Source organism: Copidosoma floridanum, unplaced genomic scaffold (assembly GCF_036245765.1).
Source record: "Copidosoma floridanum isolate Cflo_tuat_1 unplaced genomic scaffold, Cflo_Japanese_pri ptg000017l, whole genome shotgun sequence".
Taxonomy (NCBI): Eukaryota; Metazoa; Arthropoda; class Insecta; order Hymenoptera; family Encyrtidae; genus Copidosoma; species Copidosoma floridanum.
In genome coordinates, this window is record NW_028321894.1 from 12,536,041 (window position 1) to 12,559,752 (window position 23,712).

General features: G+C 33.0%; 1 protein-coding gene across 1 annotated transcript in view; it reads right to left on the reverse strand.

Moving 5' to 3' along the window:
• Window positions 1-23,712, reverse strand: part of Nmdar1 (glutamate ionotropic receptor NMDA type subunit 1) — a 1,366,481-nt gene that overhangs the window by 571,769 nt on the left and 771,000 nt on the right. The window contains exon 12 of the mRNA XM_089592421.1: window positions 5,252-5,409. Coding sequence (XP_089448547.1) covers window positions 5,252-5,409 — 158 coding nt within the window. The remainder of the gene's footprint in view (window positions 1-5,251; window positions 5,410-23,712) is intronic.

Below are 23,712 nucleotides of genomic sequence, written 5' to 3' on the forward strand. Positions count from 1 at the left end.
ATCAATCTACACCTGATACACAATACTTATGCAATAAATTAGTTCTTCATGAATCTATGTCGATTTTTTTCATTCACGCCTCCTTATTACTGCGCCGATTAAAATTACTTTATCGTATTAATTGACTCTATTCGTTGGCGAGGTACTGCGGTGAAGAGGAGTAAGCTAAGCAATGTTGGGATACGCTTTCGGTTATGAAATGGTATACATGTTCTCTGGCAACACGCATCACTCGATACGCCCGCTCTTGAGAAAAAAATATGATGCTGGTACATTATACGCCTAAATAAGAAGCGAAGAGTTATCGGCCACGGCTTTTACATACGTGTATCCTAGCATGACTCGTTGCACCCGCTCTTGCTAAGAAAAAAATATTACACTGGAACATTATACGCCTATAAATAAGAAGCGAAAAGTCATCGGCCACGGCTAACACATCCATATAGATAAGAAATAATAGCTCCGTTTACTTGGCAAGGTACTGCGTTGAGTAAGCCAACGTTGGTCGTAGCTGAACGGGATACGCGATCCGCTACATCTACTGATACACGTTCATGCTTGATCATCTTCCTCTCGCGCTATACGTTGGGCTTGTCACACCTACACCTTTTGGACCCATCCTGATGACGTCGGAGCTTGATTCGCGGTGGAAAAGGAAGGGAGCTGTCAATACCATCCAACACTACAGCATCCGAAAGAGGCCCCCTTTCCCTGACGTTACCATCCGAGTAGTCCGCACCACCCACCGCCCGATCAGCCCCTACCACCGCCTCTCCTCTACCGCCCGATCAGCCCCCACCACTGCCTCTCCTCCACCGCCTCTTCTCCATTCACAGATATAGCTAGAGCCTCTTCCCCCACCACTACCTTAGGGGGGGAGCTGGGGGGGTGCCAGAACCGCCATAGTTCACCTACTAAACTCCTTACTTAGGAACAGCGTAAAAACTCTTCTGCAAAACAATTAACATAGTTTATACATATTATGTCAAAGAAAAGAAAATTTCTTAACATTGTTTAAGACAATAATGCTGATTTATTTACCTCATGGGTGGTGTGAAAATAACAAATATTTAATGGTTATAAAAATTTTTTCTCAAAATTTAAGAGTACGTTTAGACTGAAGAAGTAAATGTTTGCAAAAGTATCCATGAAAAAAAGGGGAGTTTATGTACATAAACAAGCAGCTGAATTAAAAAACACTATGTCTTGCATATAAGAGATGTCTTATCAACAAGGTGACAGAGATAAAAGTGTTATTAAAAAAACAGAAATTGATTTAATAATATTTTGTTTTTAAATGTAACTTAGTATTAACACAATGGTTACATTAAATTTAAACTAAGAAACGCTTTTTTAGTCTTTTTAAAACGTCGTTCAAAATTGAATGTCTTTATAACAACACTAAGGGTAAAATTGATTTATTCAATATAGTGTGTTGTTAGGATATCTATAATTTCTGTATTAAATATTTCATTTAAAAATACGCTGTTCAAGACTAATATGGCGTAAAACGATTTTTTTAAGATTTTTAAATGATTTTTGCTGATTCAATTATTAGGGCTGCACTTTAGAAAGAACGTACTGTAAAAAAATAGTCTATTTTAATCAGCTCCATTACTTTGGTGTTTATTATTTTGTTTTAGACTAGGTATTAATTTCTATAACAGTCAAAACATATTTTTTCACTGTTTTGGCACATCCTTTTCTTGTAGAGCACTTGCACTGATATCTGGAGCATAGTGCATGCAACAAAAACGCTGTATTTTGACGAAATTGATAATTCTGTCCTTGATTGAAAACATGTAGATCATATGTAAGAAAGTTATTGCTGACAAAGTGGTTTTTTTGTCTCAGAACGTTGTACTGAAAATGCTATCAAAATTTTTTCTGTAAACGAAACTTCTTTCAATATAAATTATTAGCTAAGACATCTAATTTGAATTCTTAAACAAAATTTCAGACCACTTGGATAATAACTACTTGAGTTAGTGAAAGAACTTTATGACCTCCATTTATACTTTCACACATACACTATGTGGCCAACTGAGATCACCTTTATACGATGTAAAAAGTTTCTTGTATACTAAAAACGGACGATTAATAATTAGTTACATTTTTTCCTCTAATAAAATTAAGAAGCACTCTAATACATTGATTCTGCTTAAAAAAGTAGGACGTAAAAAAAACTTTTATTATGTAAGTATTTGTTGAGAATGCTATTTTATAAAACTGTGCAACAAACTTATTATTATTTGTTCAGATTTAGATAAACAATTTTTTTTTTAAAATGAAATCTTAAAGACAACCATAGTCAATTATAAAAAAATTGAAAAATATTTTAAGGAGAGTTAGGTAAATTCAAAGTAATAATGTTTGACATAAAGAAATTCCGAGAAAAAAATCAAAAAAACGTTTGAATAAGATGTTTGTTATGCATAAGTTATAATAATTAGGATTAAAATAATTTGATAATAGTCAGTATAGTAAAGTTTAGATAGCAAAAAAATAAAAAGACGGTCTCTGAAAAAGTTTTCGATTTTACTTTATGATCTGTTGGTGGTGGTTAGCTTGCGAAGCGCGCAGAAGGATCAAGCCCCATCAGTGTATATATATGTAATTCTACCGTAACTGGCTCAGATCTACTTGAAAAATTGTTTAAAAAAAAGTTAGTCGAAAAAAATTTTTTATGGTACTTCTACTGTACAGAACATCAGAAAAAAATATCTAAAGCGATGTAACTGCAAAATTTGCTGGTCAAAAGTTTTACGATATTTTATAAAAGTCAGTTTTCATCGATTTTTCAAAATTGTATCACTTTCTAACACACGTAGCTTAACTCTTTCAACCGTTCAATTGTTTTTGCTGGGCTTAAATAAAAGCTAGGATCAAGACCTATGAATTAGAAAAAAGTTTTGTTCGATTTAGTGCCTTCATTCACAAGTTACAGCTATTTTATTTAAAGCGTCAATATCTCTAGTAATGTGACTTTGGTCAAAATTCACTATTTCTCATAAAATCGCTAACTTTTCGTTGGGGCATGAAATTTAAACTGAGGTAAAGCCACTCAACAGAGTGCACTACGTCACTACCAACGTTGAAAGCAGCCTCACCGTTTTTGTATTCATGCAGCGAAAAAAAAAGCCAATTGGACGAGACCTTGAGACAGTTGTCTCGTCTTTTAGGCCAACAGAAAAATAAAAAGTAATTGTCTAAAATTAATTGCTCAAAAACAAAAAAAACGACACTTTGAGATGAGGTAGAGTCGGAATGGAAAAGTTTGGAATGGAATTTTCAAAGTTTGTAGTGCTCGTACGACTTATAGACGTATTACAATGACTTGCCCACCCATACTTCATTTACTAGCTTTAAATGAATAAAGAGACTATAGTTTTTGTACCTGCATACGCACACCGAGTAGTTGTTTCATGGGGGTAAGGACAGAAATGAATTTTCGTATGCATTAAATATGCAAAAAGAAGAGCTCGGCTATTTAAGAGATAACAAATTCTAGCACTACTATCGTAAGAACTTTTTTATTTTAGTATTAAACTTTGAATAAAAACTATTTGTTAGCATTTCCAATCCGCAAAGTTACTCGTTAGAACTGATTTTTGTTAAGACTGCCATTATGGTGCAAATATGTGGATAAAATGTATGCAGTAAAAACTCACTCGTCTTTGTCAATTTTTAGTGTGACTAAGGTACAAATCATATTTCCAATAGCAAAAGTATATTATTCTTACATGCTCAAGTAAAAGTTTAGCGTTATTTTTTACTGGTGGAAGCTTTTATGAGTGAAATTGAGTTGCGGACATGGATCATTAATTTCCAGAGTAACATAAATAGCTACTACTATACAGATAGCACGTATAAGTTTTTATCACTACTCCCGTTGGCTCTGCTGTGTCTCTGCAGCCTAGTTTGTTATCATCTAGCGTCCTAAGTTATGTCCCATGGTATGCATGTTGCGTTTGTGAGAGCGTCTTAGGCATGAAGGCCATATTTGCATTGTTACAATCTTCAACCTTTGCGATCAATCAATCAACATCAGCCTCAGGCTGAAGTATTTTATTTAACTTGTTTGTGTCAATTAATCCTAAAGAACTTGCGCAGAAAGTTTTTTAAGATTTTCTTCAGCAAGCTCTGTATGTGTATTTTGACATTGTCCAAAGCACTTACTACAATACAACTGCAATACCCCTTACACATAATATAAGTAGCTATTATTACTTTATATCTGACATAAATGTAGAACTTTTACCAGGATTTCGTATGACATTGAACATCTTTCCGGATTGGAAATTTGATTCAGTGATAGGTCAAGCCTTGATAGCTGCGCTGGAGCCAACATTTGCTCAAGTCGAGCTCTGTAATGGAGCGCTGGTCAAGGTGTACATTGGCTCCGGCGTGGCTGGAATTGGCTTGACCAGTGCAAAGCCATGGCCAGATTTTATCTGTACTATGATAAGTTCATAAATTACATATGTTATGGTACAAGTAAAAAATTAGTGCAACTTAAGGTAATTTTTTTAAGTGTTAATTTACATTTTACTTATTTTTCATTGAATATTATTCAGTTTGTAATTATAAGATTTAAAATAATATAATAGTAAAATATTATAAGAATAAAGTTAAATTTCAAAAGTTTAAAACTTTTTGTATTTTTGAGGGATTATTCGTAAAATAGAATGGCTTATAAGATCGAAAAAGCTAGATTTAGCTTTATAAGAACAGTATAATCAAGCCATAGAATAAAAAAAAACTTCTTTAACTGTCATCATGATAAGTTCTTAATCATAGCTCTGTCAGAGGTCCATTATCTTGAAACAACTATCCCATATCTAAAAAATTTTTAATTACAAGCATTGGTCGATAGAGTTTATTTGTTAGTTGTGTCACTATGACAAAATGTTTAAATATTCTTATAGATAATTAATGATTTGGATTTCTTTAGCAAATAAATTATCTAAAGCATAACATTAAAGGTAAGGAAAGAATAAATTTGTAAAAAAGTTTTGAAACAGAATTACAACTTTTGTTAATACATCGAATGCTTTTTAATTTAAATGTGAAATACAACTTTTGCTAAGTTTTATTTGATGAACGACTCCTCTTTATTTATTGAAAAGGGATTATACAAAACACACAATTCCAAAACGTTACTGGCATTTTTATGATTTCCATTCAACAAATTTGTAAAAACAAAAAACATCACAATATCTACGATACGAAAAAACAGCTATTAACTTACCTTCTTTTCCAGTATAGTAATGCCTTGATATTTAAATGGTTTGCTGAATTCAATGAATTCAGCTCTTTCGGGATTCATTGTTAATGGAGCAACTATTAAATCTGCCCGTTCATTTACTATTTCACTAATGAGACCAGTCCATTCTTTTTTTCCAGTATCTGTAAAAAGACATTATTAGATTTGGAAAAAATGTTTTTTTAAACTACTTTATGATTTTTCACACGGTTAAAACTAAGCTATTCACGTACATAATAGCCATTAAAATAAAGTAACCTTCTTAAAACCATATGTCACTTAGGTATGAAACATTTTTTGAGAAAAAAATTCTACAGTTACAATCCTGCTTTCTTTCTGTAATCTCAAATCTTGTTTACTCTAAAAAGAATTTGTAACTGGCCAACTCAAAATCATTTTAGATTTGTGAGGTAAAAAAAAAGTCTTTTTATACGATAACAAGGGGCTTCTACTTGAGATCAAATGTGATACTTTTGACAGAAGAGGAGAGGGTGAAGCATGATAAATGTTAGTTTCAAACATCGTAAGCAATGAAAAAGTAACAAAACAAAACGGTAAGATCTTCACAGCGAGTACCAAGCGTTAGTCACCCTAGCTGAAGGCTGTAGGGTGTCACATACAAAAAGTGGGGGGTGTCTTCTAAAACAAAATATACGCAAAATTTCATGGCATGATAAAATCATAAATAACGCGTCGAGTCGATTACCAAGTAAATGTTTCAGCAGTATTCAAATTTTGGAAAGATCAGTTTCTCGATCAGATGTTGATGCATAGGAAACCCTTGTGAGCACCTGTGGAAGCACAGGAGATATAGCATACAATAAGTCATTGGGTTGACAGCTGAGACGGCAAAACCACGTGAGTGATAACCCAAATCTTATTTTTAAATTCCATGCCTCAGCCATAATCTCTCTTACCAGGACCTAAGAAGATGGAGCCAAATCCAGAGAGTATAATGTGGCCCAAGTATCTAACAATATAGCATGAGTTGAATATGTTTTAATCTAATAATAATTATCGACTAACCAAGACCAACCAAGGTGAGATCGAGTTGGAGAAGCCTAAGCAAATCATTAATTTATAATTTTTGAAAGCAAAGTAATACTTTTTATTAATCTCTAAAAAAGCGTGGAAAGTATAGTATAAGAAGTATAAGAATAGTATAAAACCTCATTGATGTATACAAAGGAAGACAGAGATTTTTGACAGGTCCCTAATTTAGTAGTATTTTTTCTGATTAGTGCAAGTGTACTTTTTTTTTGCTGTTACGTTAGTTTTATTTTCTTTTATACAAGACCTTCACATCACTACCAGTACTATGTCATGTACCTCTATCACATACTGTCATACCTTGTTTTCCAGTTGACTAGTGGCCTGCAGCCTTTAAGACCAGGATGAGCCAGCAGAGTTCAAAAAGCTACGATTATCCTGAATCTATAATCTTAAATGCCACATGAGGTACACTAAAGCAGCAAAGTCAAGTAATACGTTCTATAGATCGTTGGGAGTGTCTCCGAGATAAGATTGAAGCACGACGTTCATGAGGATGGAAATGTGTACATGGGGACAAATGTAAATGTGGGAACTTTTTAAGAATGGCATCCAGAGCAAGGCAATAGAAAGAGAGGTGGAGAGAAAGAACAAGAGAATTGCCTATTATCATGACGATGTAGTACCAGACTTGTACTACAGACAAGTAATCGGACCCTGACCAATTACCTACAGCGAAATTTTCCCTTATTATTCAAATTTTATGCGCAGTGTTAAGCTAAGCAGTTTAATAAGCCAGTAATAAGAAATCTCATGTAAGGCTATTAAAATGATTAGTGGTTTGCCAAGCAAGTTGTTAAATGGTAAAACACCACATCAATACTTATTTTGTCAATAATAAGCGTATTCTTACATGTATACATATATAAAAACTTACTAACTTGTATGGGGTCTAAGATATCAACTTCAAACCTAATTTTTGTTGTTATACTATGAATGTTCATTCCGGCAATTTTAATTTTCTTCAAAGTTAAAATACAACGTCGGTTCACTATTTTGATAGCCAATCACGAGGTAGCTTACTTTGGATATTTTTTAATTTGTAGTGTTTCAGGGTATGTCAGAATATACTATAAGTACATTCTTTCCTAAATTTGTTGTTGCTTTTTTCCATTACTTGGCCTTGAAAAACAATATAGTTTACTTATAAGTAGACAAAAACAGGACGTTAAGATGCACATGTAAGCTCTTTAATCTTGCCAGATTCAGAAGACTACGCAGTGTCTTTGAAATAGTCAAAAAAGATGCACTGCAAGATGCACTAAAATAAGATTTTTACGCTGCTTTTACGAAGACAAAAGAAAAGACTGCTTATCGTAAAGAAAAGTGGTAAAGCTCACAAAAAAATGATCTACCCTACTTCACTTTTTTTTAAAGGTAAGATAGAGTGCCAGGGGCTTTACGCTTAGAATGAGCAGCATATTTCATGTCAACGGATATTTCTAAGATTAACTTTTTAAGTAAGAAAATAATATGTCTTTCAACTACGGTTTACGTACAGTTGGTAGATCAATTTATACTGCTGTATCAGGCAATCCAATTCAAATTTGCCTTTCCGCATCCTAAAAAAAAATTAAATTTTTTTTCAAGGCACACCTTTAAAACAAATTCTTTTTTGATCTATGTACCCTCAATAACAAGGGAAAAATCGTGTACATGAACTTTAGGCTTTGTGACACGGTTTTTAATGGCACAGAAGATTATTATATTAAATTAATGGAAAATTGTTTGTCAGCAAGGACTTGTACTGCCTTATTAAACCAGCTTCTTGTCTTAATTCTGTACAACATCAAGTGTCTTTTTTGTAAGAAATCTGTTTTGATAATTAAACTAGACTTTATAATACAACAGAACCTAATTATTAAGAAAGTGACGCTAGTAATATAGTTTTTAACTAAAAAATATGTAAATAACTTTATTTGTATTCGAGTTAAAAAAAAAACATTACTATGAAATTTCATGTTAATAGCTTATCATCTTTAAATAAATATTATACACAACATTAAGAATATTATTATCAATAACTATAGATTATAAATAATTTATCAATCAGACATCACAGTCATTTCCTTGTAGTCCGGTAGTTACAGCACGAAAAAAAGGTGGATAAGAAAATTTCTGCCACCTGTAAGAAAATCGTTTTAATCGCTTAAAAATATAGTCTTATTATTGAAAAAAATATTTTTGTCCAACAAAAGCGTAGACTTAAGTTGCTATTTAACAAGTGTTATAAAAGAATTAGCGTATTTTACGATAGCTTAATAATTATTGAATTTTAAGACAAGAATATATCTTTTTTTGTTTTACAAGTAGTCTGCTGTTATTATTTACAAATTTTTTTTACACACACTGATGACTATATATTTTGATAATCAATAAGTACTTAAACTTTAATGTCTGTGAGTGGTAGATAAGTAATGAGAAATAATAATAATGAAATATAATATAATGAAAATAATAATAATAAAAGAAATAAAAAAATAATAAAAATAAAAAAATTAAAAAATAATAATAATAAAAAAAATTAAAAATAACAAAAATAAGGGGTAAAGTAAAAACAGAATGGCACATAGTAAAATTAATCGTCACGAGTCTCGTGCTTGTAATGATGTCTGTTCAGATGAACCGTGAGATTACCCCTTGTCTAGCCTTGTAGTCACAGTACAGGCACTGAACGAAGGGCGGCTTATTACCACGATACAAAGATTCGTGTCTACTCATGGTGCTCCTCCACCTGTATCCTTTGTTGCAAAATTTACAATAAAATTACGTTTGCTGCTTCAGGTGGTTGTGCTTGACTAACTTCTTGTTGTTGTTGTTTCTGTTGCTGTTGTTGTTATTTTTATTGATATATGTCGTCGTTGGGGACTGCTGATCTTGCTTCTTGAGCTGCAGCTGGTCCTGGACGATCATCATGAGATCCTTGGGTGAATAACATGCATTAATGCACCAACGGTCATGCCTGAAAAGAGTTAAATGAAAAAAAAATCGAATTCATAATACATTTTATACAATAATGATTTACAAATGATTTTTGTACAAAAATGTTTTCTAATTCATAAATTCAAAAATTTTTGAACAGTTGTAAAAAACGTCAATTTGTTTATAACGTTTTCTAAGAGCATCATATCAAAATCAAATTTTTTTTAAATACGTAGAAAACTATTCATTTTTGTAAGAAATTGATTGCGTTTAACTATACCTACAATTAACGAAGTCGTAAGCATTTATTTAATTGCAAAAATTATCGTTAAAAAAAGGAGTTAAAATTGAAAAAAAAAATTTTTTCTGTAGCATTGACGTTCTTCACAATCTTAATAAAATTTCGTAGAAATCTTGGAACTAATTAATTTTTACGCTTTGAGCAAGCTGATGAATTCTTAAATTAACAATTTAATTGTGATGTCATTATTTAGAATAAACAAAAAGCCTGTGCATGGTCAAATATGCTTATAATAGGTACTTAATACCGAATTTTAAATTATTTTTATCAATAAATAAAAAGACTATGAATTTATAAAAATTAATTTTCAAAACAGAAAATTTCACGCTTTTTTGCAACTTAACATTGCAACGAACAAATATTTAAATAATCAAAAAAAGCTTAACCAACAGGAAATTTTATCACAAACAATTTTTATTTAGCACTTTTTTCAATCAGACAAACATTAAAGAAGTTATGAGCCAAAATATTTAAAAAATTCGATTAATTTTTACAATTTGTTAAGCAATAATTAAAGTCGTCAATTTTGTTGGACAAAACTATTTTTTTTTTAATTATAAGACTATGTTTGTAAGCGATTTAAACGATTTTCTTCCAGGTGGCAGAAGTTTTTTATTTACTATTTTTTCGTGCTGTAACTACCGGACTACAAGGAAATGACTGTTATGTCTGATTAATAAATCATTTACTATTTGTAATTATTTGTTATAATATTCTTAATGTTATGTAAAATATTTTATTTAAGATCATAAGCTATCAACATGAAATTTCATAGTAAAATTTTTTTAACTCGAATACAATGGAAGTTATTTTTATTCTTTTCAGTTGAAAACTATATTAGTAGTATTCCTTTTTCAATAATTGGGTTCTGTTGTAAAATAAAGTCTAGTTTAGTTATCAAAACAGATTTCTCACAAAAAAGACACTTGATGTTGTGCAGAATTAGAAGAAGAAGCTGTTTTAATAAGGCAGTACAAGTCCTTGCTGACACAGATTTTTCCAAAAAATTAATATTATTATTTTCTCTGCCATGAAAAACCGTGTCACAAAGCCTAAAGTTTATGTACACAATTTTTTGCTTGTTATTAAGGGTACATAGATAAAAAAAAATTTGTTTCAAAGGTGTGCCTTGAAAGAAAATTTAATTTTTTTAGGACGCGGAAAGGCCAATTTGGATTGGATTTCCTCATATATCCGTGTTAATGCTGTATTATCGTACATAGAAATAAATACATAAAAATGAATTTGAGAAAACTGTATCTGTTTAAGAATTATACAATATTTTAAAGTTATATTTAATATTTTCAATAGTTTTAAATAAAAATGGTATTTAAAAGTTTCAATTGCTTATTTTCGTTTTTTTTTATCTTACTTGTTATTGAAAGTTAGTTTTTGCATTTAAAAACGGCAACATGAGTCAGTTTTTAGTTTAAGGCACTGGTATAGACACTCGCAATCGTAGCTATGTTTTACTGATACAAATCATGAGAAAAAAAATAACAGCAATACTTGTATAATTATAAATGCAGGCGATAGGTGCATTTTTATTAGCGGAATCAAGCACTTACTAATACGTGACAATACCAGTGCCTTTATTAAAGAAGCTCACGGGTAGTAGTGTTTTATATAAACCAACGAGTCTTCTCATGGACACAAAATACATGAAAAATACTTTAAATTTTTTCAGACACAAAGATTCGTTCATATACGCAGGAGTTGAAACTGAAATTTTTTTAAATCTTTTAGATAAGAAATCTACAACTGGGATTTGATATGGGTCATTGGAGGGGATAACAAACTCAACATGGCGCGGAAGATTTAAGCATACACACGCGCAGCACAGGGCTTGAAGGCTATTTTTCCTTCGTGTTTAAATATTTGATGACAATGAGGCCCGTGCGTTTTTCTAAACTATATTTACATCAGGAAGCAGCTCCAGTGCACTTCTTCTATACTTTAGAGATATGTTACTCAACAAAATCCGTAATAAAATACGCAGCTGCTGATAGAGTGTTGTACCTATATGTATACAAGCACTGCTGTAGATATATGTACACACGGGAAAGCTATCAGCAGCTGCGTATTTTATTTCACATTTTCGTGAGTTACATAGTTCTAGAGTATATAAAAAGTGCACCAGGAGCTACTCCCTGATGTAAATGTGGTTCAGAAAAACGCACGGGCCTCAGTGTCGTCAAACATTTAAATACAGATGAAAAATAGCCTCCGAGTCCTATGTTGCGCGTATACATACGTTGACTTTTTTGCGCCATGTTGAATTTATTATCCCCTCCAGTAGCCCATATTACATCCCAATTGGTAGAATTTGTGAGGTATACCCATACAGATCTCCTAAACATCCTTACTTTTGAAGAGTACGAGAGAGATGAACTGACAGGCTATTTTACCAGGGATATTTACCACTAGAAAGCTTTGCCTTCATTAGATGCTGTTACAACGCAGTCTTTTTATTCCACTCTATTTGCACGATGCACTCTTTCCGCAGCAGGAAAATGCAAAAACGTTACTAATAAAAAATGGGTAGTAGGAAGACTTTTGTCTCTGACGCTTTGATTTTCGGTTGGCTCTTACCCTCCTATGTAACGTCACATGTCTTACGTCATGCTACAACATAGATTATTAAGATGACTGCAACTGTAGAGTATAAAATGTATAAAAACCCAATTTAACAGAGTGCATATGAGTATGTATAAGAATTCGTTTTATATATTGCTTCTAAGGTCTTAAATAATTAAAAATAATAATGTGTTTTCAAGCTTTTACTTGCAGTATGTTTGTTATTTTTTAAAAATTTTATTTGTAGTTTTTTATTTTATTACTAAATTTCAATGTAAAAATACTGGTGTGTCGCTTAGACAACAGTGATAGTGCTGTTAATTTTTCATGAAGATGTTAAACAACCTTATCTTGATTAGGTTAGATTTCACAAACGAAAAAAGGAGAGTACCCTCTCAGGAATAGCTACTCTATCCTATGACTCATATTAGCGTATAATCTTTATATACAGAGTGGGCCATTTTTATGGTAACGGGCCGTTTTCATGTGTTAATAAAAGTTTGTACAAAAGTTATTGAGTTTACAAAGGGCTATTTGATGATAACCTTTAACTTAACCTTGATGTCAACCTTGACAGTCATTTCAAGATCAAATTAAATTTTTGAATAAAACCACTTATTTTGACCCCAGACTTTAAAAGAGCACGAAGTTTAACGTTTAAGTCAGTATTTTTTTTTTAACGGTTTTAACGGTCATTCCAAGGTCAAAATCAAAAAAGTCTCTAAAAAAATCCAAAACTTATAAAAAATTGTATTTCTTAAGATTTTTACTTAAATTATAAATCTCTTCAGAAAAAAAAGTTAAATTTAAGTTTCAATTTCGTTCAATAATATTCGAAGGTCATATTACATTTAAGTCATAAAAAAAAGCCTAAAACATGAAAAAATCACCAGCAAAATGAATTTTCCTAAGGAACAATGGAGTTGAATACTATTGATGTATTTTTGAGAATCACGTATTGTGAAAATCATCTTAAAAAGTAGTTATGAGACTAAGTTAAAATCAATGCATTAAAAAATCTATGTAAGTAAAGCAGATTAAGAAAAGTTTGCTACGTAAACATCGTAAACATCGAACACGTTGTCCGATAAGTCTTTGGACGTAAGTACTAAGTATGACCTTAGGGTCAATGTACTAGATCGGATAAATATCACAGAACTTTTTTATTGACAAAAAAAAGCATTAATGTTGCATGTCACATAACTTTTAGCTTTACCCAGACACGACGACGTAGATGTAGTTAGGACTGTTTTTTTAGTGTGCTTTTTTACCGTGACTTCTCTCGCCTCTTACGTTTAGGGTGCTGGATTTGAGTAAGTTCCGTTGTCACTCACTTTCGGAATGCTTGTTTACCGTAAGTCAGCTCGCCTGTCATGTTTGGTATGTATAACTAAAGTGAGCCCCCTTACCTCTTACTGTAAATCAAAACAATAACCATAGGCTCAAAGTTACCTTTATTTGCCTGTGAGCACAAAGTTGAACGCCTGTAAAATGGAAGAATGGTGTTGAGTAGAGTACTGATCGATTGCCAGAGAAGTTGGAAGATCTTGATTCGGAAACCAGATGGAGGTAATGGATTCAACAAGACGGTGCAGCACCACATTTTGCACTGATAGTGTGTTATTTTTAAATCAATCTTACAATGACAGATGGATAGATAGACTATGTCCAGTTATCTGGTCATCCATTTCACCTAATTTATAATCTACAGATTCTTATTTATTGGATTAATTTATAAATATTGTCTACAGAGTATGACCCACGGATGTAGTAAACATAGCACGGATGTAGCAAGCATAGCACGGATGTAGCAAGCATACAACAGAGTATTTTCCAAGCATGTGCTGCAATCCCTGGACAAACTCTACTTAACATCGCTTGTTATTTAAACAGGCGTTTAACCTCATGCCTACAGGCAAATGGAGGCATTTTCGGGTACTTGCTCAATGAGCAAAAAATATGACTGCAAATTATAGTTATTATTATAAATTATAGTGAGAAGTAAGGGGGTTCACTTTAATAAAGCACCCTGAACGTGAGAGACGAAGGAACTCACGGTAAGTAATCACTCCGAAAGTAAAAGGCAATGGAACTTACTTAAATGCCGTACCCCAAACGCAAGAGGCGAAGGGACTAACGGTTAAAAAGCACAAAAAAAAAACAGTCCTTACGACGTCTACATCGTTTTTCTGGGTAACGCAAAAAGTTAGGTGACAGGCAACATTAAGGCTTTTTTTATCAATAAAATAGTATTGTTATATTCATCTGATTTTGTACATCGACCCAAAGGTCATATTAAGTATTGAAATCCAAAAAGTTATTGAACGATGTGTACGATGATTACCTAGAAATTTTTTTTTTAATCTGCTTCATTTATATACATTTTTGAACGCATTAATTATAATTTGACTTAAAAAACTGTAAGCTGATTCTTAGAAAATCCAATTTCGTAAGAGATATCAAGAATTTTCTATTGCGTTATTGCTTTACAAAATATATTTTGTTGATGATTTTTTCATACTCTCATGTTGTTTTTCATGATTTGACCTTAAAATAACTATTAAATATAACTATAAAAAGAAAGAACTTTAACTTCCATTTACTTTTTTTAAAAATTTGTAATGTCAGTGGATATCTTAAGAGTTACATTTTTTTTTACGTTTTTAGGATTATTTTTGGGATTGTTCTTAATTTCATCTTGACTAACCTTTGAAAATCGTTAGGAAATAATACTGATTCAAACGTAAAATATGCTTTTCTAGAATTCTAGGTCAAAAAAGTGAAACTGTAAAAAAAAAGTATAAAAAACATTGAAAAACAAGAATTTGTCCTTAAAATGACCATTAAGGTAAATTTTAAGGTCAAATCAAAGGTAAACATTGAATAGCCCTTTTCTAAATTACCTTAAATGTTTTTTACGTTTTCAGAATTATTTTTGGGATTGTTCTTAATCTATTCTAAACTAACCCTTGAAAATTGTTAGGAAATAATACTGATTCAAACGTAAAATGTGCTTTTCGAGAATTCTAGGTCAAAAAAGTGAAACTTTAAAAAAAAATATAAAAAATATTTAAAAATAAAAATTCGTTGTTAAAATGACTACTAAGGTAAATTTTAAGGTCAAATCAAAGGTAAGCATTGAATAGCCCTTTTCAAACTTGGAATTTTTTTGTACGATCTCATTTTCTGTTTGAAGCTACTCTGGTGTGATATTTAGGTGTTCAGATTTAAATGGCCCACTGTGTATATAGTCATAAAAAGAGTAATTAAAACGCTAACTCCTTGATCCCTTTACTTTCCCCCTACCGTTCTGTGTATAACTTCATAATAATAATTGAAATTTTACGTTTTGTTAGCTTAAAATTTTTTTTTAAATATGAGAAATAGAGAAAGTAAATGTTAATTTTTTCATCATTCCACGAAAATTGTAAACAAATGAAATATTTTCAAAAATATTTGGTTTGAAATTAAATTCTAATATTAATAAAGTAACCTTAATATTACATTATAGATGTTCATATTTATTGGATAATACAACTTTGATAATGACAGGACAAAATTACAATGCTTGAGAACATTGAAACTTTTTTATAGGTCAGAGAGAGCAGTACATCACTGTTATATCTAGTACCAATCAGTTTCTTAAGTACAACACCAGGAAGATTTTTTTAAAGGGCAGAATTGCATTTTTATATGGCGGCACATAGCAAGAAAGGTTGTGACCGAGTTAGGGCAACATTAAAGAGTTGAGCAATACGTACTAGTGTATAACATAACGCAAATGGAGCTATACTGTATTCTCACTAATTTCTTTACTCAGTCAGAAACAAGTTATTCAACATCAAATTTTTTTACAATACTAATCAAAACCACAATAGAACATCTCAAAACTGGCAAAAGAAGTTTCTTCACCTCCAGCAGTACCACAAACTTCTGAAGCTCATACTTTTGAAGTCTTATTCAAGTCTTATTGTCAATTGATTAGCAAAATGCTTTTTAAAATAAAATTTTTACTAAATCATCATATTTGGTAGTGTTATTTATTATTATCATTTATTTAACATTATAAGTATATTTAACAAATAATTTTTGTTTTGTCCTCCAAATATCTTTACATCAGTATATTAGATTTTTTTTTCAACGGTTACTAGAAAATGAAAAAACGATTGGAAACCTAGTAGAAACCAGTAGGACGAATATAATACCCGACTATGTCAGATACTCGAGATCGCAGTTGACAACTGTAGACCGCTTTGTATAGACAGATGGTTCGGAACTGACCCAAATCACCCACCCAAAGTAGTCGCAAGACCCCCCTTCCCTTTTTAATTCTCCTACCCGCTGCAGTCGTCAGGACCCATCAATCCCTTACACCTTATGTGAAAAGCCGGGAAAAGAGAGAATGATGTAAGCAATTAAGAGAGGGGGAGAGACCTTTGACCCGAGGACACTTAATGGGAGCAAAGGATATGGAGATGTAGGTGCATGATAGAGAAGGAGAGAAATGTTTAGCTAATAAGAGTATAGAGAGAGAGACTTAATGAGTTGGCGCGAGAGCGATTAATTGTACCGACTGACACAAAAGGAGAAAAAGCATGAAGGTAAGAAAGAAATTGACCGGCGCTTGCATATGTGAATTTCTGATGAATTTTGTGTGAACTCGGTGTGTTGCCACCTTCAGCGTGCTGCGAGGTTGATCCTCCACCGCTCACGAGGCGGTCTACGAATTTTTGTCATTTCGACTAAACATGCTCCCCCCGTTGCGAGAGAAGGCAAGCAAATCGAAAACATCATATGTGTAGCGTATTCGAAAAAGTGCTTACTGTGTGAATCGTACGATGGTGTGAGAGTGTAGTAGTGTGTCAGTGTGTTTACAATTCGAGCTTGATCAGTTTTAACGGTGACGACTCGTACGATGCCATCAGCGCCCGGGTGGATCTCGATGACAACCCTCAACCGCCATCGCATGCAGGGTTGATTTCTATCGATGAGGAGGACGACGGAATCGATACCGATCTTGTGATTGGACTTGCTCCACTTTTGTCTACGTCGCAGTTCGTGCAAATATTCCAGGTGCCATCGCTTCCAAAAATCTTGTCGTGCTCTCTTGATGAAACGCCATGCTGAGAATTGGTTACCTGGAGCACAAGAAAGGTCAGCTTCTGGAAAAAAATTTAACGGTCTTCCGATTAATAAATGTGCCGGCGTGATGGCCGCTATATCATTAGGATCATTCGATATACTATAAAGTGGTCTAGAATTAAGAATGGCTTCGATTTCGATAACAAGGGTATTAAGTACTTCAAAGGTTGAGAGTTGTTTGCTGATCACTCGCTTAAGATGGTGTTTAAACGATTTTACTACCGACTCCCAAATCCCACCAAAGTGTGGTAAAAGCAGCGGATTGAAATGTCAGATGATGTTTCTCGGGACTGCGAAATGATCAGCATCGTCACGAAACTGGTCGGAGTTAAACAGAGCAAACATTCCTGGTAATTCATGACTTGCTCCGACAAAATTTGTGCTGTTGTCCGAAAACACATGTTTGGGAATGCCGCATCGGCCGCAAAAACGCTTAAACGCGCCTCAAAATCCTTCGGTGGTTAAATTGCTCACTATTTCGATATGTACTGATTTCGATGCCATACATACAAACACACAACCATAAACCTTGACGCGATTACGATTCCGCAGTTTCTTCTCTTTGATGTACATCGGCCTAAAAAATCTATTCCCACGTGAGTAAACGCGCCTGACTCGGTAACGCGTGCTGATGGCAAATTTCTCATTTTACTATGTTAGGCTATATTAAGATAGAGTAATAATAAATGTCAGAGAAAGTCTTATGTATAGTGGTGAAAAACTGTCATGCAGTACCACTTAATACCCTTTTTTACCACACTTTAAGTTAATTACACACTAAGATAAATTTTATGGCAGCAGATGTGTCATGCAATAGGATTATATTCTTTCAATGTGTTTGAATAACCTACCGTTTTAGAAGATAAATCTCTTTCTGTTCTCCACGCTGTACCTTAAAAGTTCACAGCAGCATAAAAGAGTATAAGTATCCTTTTTAAAATATAAAATCATGTGCAATGGGTTCGCATTGCTTTTAGCCGTATAGTATAAGCGATATGTCCTCCATGTATTTCTCTCCGTAATCAGTTCCGGATACACACGATTTAATTGTTTCAATGAAATGTCCCACAACTGAAAAAATCTATAGTGATTTTTCCACAATAAAATTTCCACAATCACGTTTTTTCTCACACACTTGAATGGAAATCGTTCACAAGATCTTAACGTTAACAATGCGTCAAATCTGGGGTTTTCTATTGGCACTGTTGCACTCTCGATAACGGGTGTATGAGTATCGTGGGGGACAACTGCTTCCTCGCTTGGAAACATCTCAACGACTGCAGCCTCTACCAGCAGATCTTTTTGTTATAAAAAATTTTAAGCTAGTAGACTTGCTTACAAAATTACAATTTAGGGTGATATTCAATACGTCTCAATAATAAGAGAGCAAAAGCATGGTGTAGAATTCATTCTTACACATGCCTATGCTGAAATAAAAAGCGGGTACGTGTTTTGATACGTAAAAGTATTTACTTGATAGTGCACATATTTATAAGGTGTTCAAACTGTATTATTCGATTGCCTATTTAGAAAAGGAAGTCTCTCTTTCAGTTGCATGAGATGTGATAGACGAAGCCATAAGAGCTTAGTCAATGTGTTGTATAAGTAAAAGTGACCTGTTACCATGGCTTAATTGCGGAGGTACGAGTATGAAAAAGTGTATTCGTCTGCAAAAGAGCAAGTGATAGATATTACTTAAGGAAAGCTCTGCTGAAGTATATAATAAATAAAAGTGGTAAAGATGTGACTGCAGCTTTGAAAACTATAATAATGGAAGGAAAAGTTCCAACTAATTTGCAAAACCGATCGTGGTAAAGAGTTTTACAACGCAAATTTTCAAGGTCTCATGAAAAATTACAAAATTAACTTATACTCTACGTACAGTAATCTTAAGGCGTCTATATGTGAATGATTTAATCGTACCCTAAAGCATGCTATGTGAAAAAAGTTTAGTGTAAGAGGTCATTAAAAGTGGCTCAATATTTTACAACAGCTGGTAACTTCTTACAATAATCGAAAACACCGAACGATTGGTGTAAAGCCAAAAGATGTTTCAGTAGCTAATGAAAAAATATTTAACAAAAATTTATATATTCAAAAAAGAAACAAAATCAACATTGAAAGATGGTGATAAAGTACGTATGAGTAATACTAAACAAGTTTTTGAAAAAGGTTATACGCCTAATTGGTCGACAGAAATTTTTACTGTTACCCGAGTAGCACCAATAAAGCCATTTACTTACCATTTGGAGGATTATCAGCAGCAGCCAATCTCTGGTGGTTTTTACGATCAAGAACTGCAGAAAACCAAGTATCCTAATAATTACCTTGTTGAAAAAATTTTACGCCGACGAAAAAATCAAGTTTTTGTTAAATGGCTGGGTTTTGACAGTGCACACAATAGTTGGATTTCAAAAGATCAATTATAATTTAAAAAATATAATGTATAGAAGATACGAGAGAAGATATATTTTAAATGCATGGAAAAAATACAGTAAATAAATATATTTGAATTGTAAAGACACTGATTTATTAAAAAAAATCTTTTATGGAAAACAATGCAACACATGTTTTTTTTGCTTTTTTCACAGAAACTATTTAACCTATTCACTTAAAAATTGAATATAAGAACCATTATAAGTTATAAAGAGCTTGATTTTTTGTATAAAATCTAATAAATTATCATATAGCACTTCATTATCAACTATATTCTTTGACACTGCACTGGGTTAAAATATTTAAAACTCTTTATTGAGTTCCACAACTGCTTTTATTCCGTATTTAGTATTAACTTTCTTTAATTTTGTAACCATGTAGCTGTGGTTTACTATCATCTTGGTGATTTTCTTGCACGGGAGGAAGCCTCCAAAAGCGACTTTTTTAAAGCTGCTAGATTGGACATCTGTAACAAAAAAACACAAATTCTTACTAATCTTAATATTCATGAAGAAAAGAAAAATGGGTAAAAAATATGGTTATGAAGAAAACAAATTTATATTTACCTTAAAATTGTTTTTTACCCTTTTTCTTAACGGGAATTCTTCGAAATTGTCTGTCTTCACACTTGTTCTCTTGGAAGGTTGTTGTTGGACAATACCCTTTGCTTCAAATACTAAACGATCGATGACTTGTCATTGTTGTTTGGCAACTCTGATCAAACTGGCCTGTCGTTGTGGTTGCGGTTATTTATACGAGGTTTTTACTATTACATAAGGGAGCTCTTCTATAGTAATTCCCTCACTCGTTTCTTTTTGACAAGTTACTTTGAGCTCATTGTCGTCTCACTTTTGTTCTTCTCTGTTACGTTCTTTATTTATTTCATTATTCTCGCTGGATGATGAGTCAATCATAGAGGTAACATAACATTGCTCGCTATCATTAAAACTTAAAGTTACTATATTTCGCTCATTGTTTTGCATTTGATCAATAATACGCTTATTTTTTAGTTGCTCTGGATGTAAAGGTTCCTCTATTTCTTTTTGTGATGTCGTCATGTTGATCCCTCCTCGAATTCTCTCTCCTATACCAGCTGTTTTCCGTCTGTCCTCTTAATTTTTTTTCCTTGCCTCTATCCGCTGTAAATCTTGATTCTCTATTTATTATTTTATGGTCACTCGGTGATATATTACCATGACTTTTATTTCTTGGACTTGTTATGTTTTCCCTATCTTCCTAAGCTTTTTCTTCTACATCTTCATCTCACCGTTTTTTAATTAACTTTATCCGGCCCCCAGGGTTATGTATTAGTGATATTATGGAAAATACATCGCTTATCATTACGAGAGCTAAGAGCTAGTTTTTTGTTTTTTCAGTATAAATCTTGTGCAGACGAGATCTAATATTAATTTGCTCTCGATTTATATTTATGTTTTGATCGCGTAGGCAATCAATGTAATCATTAAAATTAATAGTGGCTTTAAGAACATTGGTCTTAAAGCCCTTTGCTTTTTTTTTATTATGTCTTGATTCTGAACAAGAATGCTGTACATTTTACTTCTAAGACCGATGAATTTTGTAATAATATTACCATTACACTCATCCTTTAGAAGTCCCACGATTTCCTCATTTTTAATTATAATAACTGTAAGACGTATAACTGTCTGTATCAGTATACAACAGTTTGCAATCATTTTTTAGTATAGAAATTGATCAACTGTGCGTATAGCGAGATAAGGAGCATAAGACACGCCGAAAATAATCGTATTAAGCTCGAAAGTTCTCACTTCGCCTTGGTGATACCACAAAATACGTTAAAACCGTCTGTGATCGGTGTGAACGAGTATTTGCCGGTACATCTGTGCGATGTCGGCCGTGATGACATATCGATAGGTGCGGAAGCGCAAAAGATGATCAAACAGTTTAGACTGGGGAGAAGTCCTTACTGGCCTTAGTAAATGCATTAGGAGAAAGCAAGAAACAAAAGTAGGAAAAAACATATGGCTTTTCCACCAGTACTAGAGAGAGAGCAAGAAGAAAACAAGGGGCTAGCTTTCTCACCAACATTAACTAGTTATGTGTATGAATATTTTTAGCTTTCTCTTCTCCTTTCTATACTCTTATATGACAAACTATATGTAAGGACGCAGTAACAATCAGCTACAATTATGAAGACGAATATATGTGTGTATAAGTAACCTGGTTAGTATCAGTAAGCTATGTGCACGTATTCCCAATCTTTTTTTCCATCAATTTAAAACCCATATAGTAAATTATAGTTTTTATTATTCCTATATTTTGCATGCAGTAAAACTATAAAATACAGATTTCTGAATACTCTTTACTCTGGACCCTCTAAGCAGTCTCTCAAATATAAGAACTTATTTAAATCGTTGATGTTGGTACGCGAATCTATCATCGCCATAAAGGTGTTTTTAAACGAAAGCCATTTATCGTGATCACCGTTAAACCGAAGGAGATTTGCAAACGGTAGCTTCAGAAAGCGTTGTTTTTCGACAATTGTTGAATGCCCGAAGGCAACACGAGGATATGTGAAAAATTTATGCTAGTGACAAACACTGATCAACGAGGCACGAAATATCTAACTACCGCGAACTATTAGATCATCGTGTTGTATTGCTGTTTTTTCTTTCCCACGCATTTCAAACTTAAGATAGCATACGAAAGAATAATGAATGTGTATATTAAGTTAGGTCACATGTCATTGGTGCGTGACAAGTCGTCGAGTGGCTATTACATGCCTCATCACCCGATCATAAAAAAGTCAAGCAGCACCACGAAGGTGCGCATCGTCTTCGATGCATTCGCTAAGGCCAGTAAGGACTTTTCTCCAGTCTAAACTGTTTGATCATCTTTTGCACTTCCGCACCTATCGATATGTCATCACGGCCGACTTCGCACAGATGTACCGGCAAATACTCGTTCACACCGATCACAGACGGTTTTAACGTATTTTGTGGTATCACCAAGGCGAAGTGAGAACTTTCGAACTTAATACGATTATTTTCGGCGTGTCTTATGCTCCTTATCTCGCTATACGCACAGTTAATCAATTTCTATACTAAAAAATGATTGCAAACTGTTGTATACTGATACAGACAGTTATACGTCTTACAGTTATTATAATTAAATATGAGAAAATCGTAGGACTTATGAAGGATGAGTGTAATGGTAATATTATTACGAATCTCATCGGTCTTAGAAGTAAAATGTACAGCTTCTTGTTCAGAATCAAGACATAATAAAAAAAAAGCAAAGGGTGTCAAGACCAATGTTGTTAAAGCCACTATTAATTTTAATGATTACATTAATTGCCTACGCGATCAAAACATAAATATAAATCAAGAGCAAATTAATATTAGATCTCGTTTGCACAAGATTTATACTGAAAAAACAAAAAAATAGCTCTTAGCTCTCGTGATGATAAGCGATGTATTTTCCCTAATATCACTAATATATTATTCTGGGGGCATGATAAAGTTAATTGAAAAAACGGCGAGATGAAGATGTAGAAGAGAAAGCTCAGGAAGATAGGGAAAACATACCAAGTCTAAGAAATGAGAGTCACGGTAATATGTTACCAAGTGACCATAAAATAATAAATAGAGAATCGTGATTTACAACGGATGGAGGCGAAGAAAAGAAAGGAAGAGGACAGACGGAAAACAGCTTGAATAGGAGAGAAAATTCGAGGAGGGATCAACATGACGACATCACGAAAAGGAATAGAGGAACCTTCACATCCAGAGCAACTAAAAAATAAGCGTATCATTGATCAAATGCAAAACAATGAGCGAAATATACTAACTTTAAGTTTTTATGATAGCGAGCAATGTAATGTTACCTCTATGATTGACTCATCATCCAGCGAAAATGATGAAATAAATAAAGAACGTAACAGAGAATAAAAAAAGGGTGACGACAATGAGCTCAAAGTAACTTGTCAAAAAGAAACAAGTGGGGGAATTACTATAGAAGAGCTCCCTTATGTAATGAT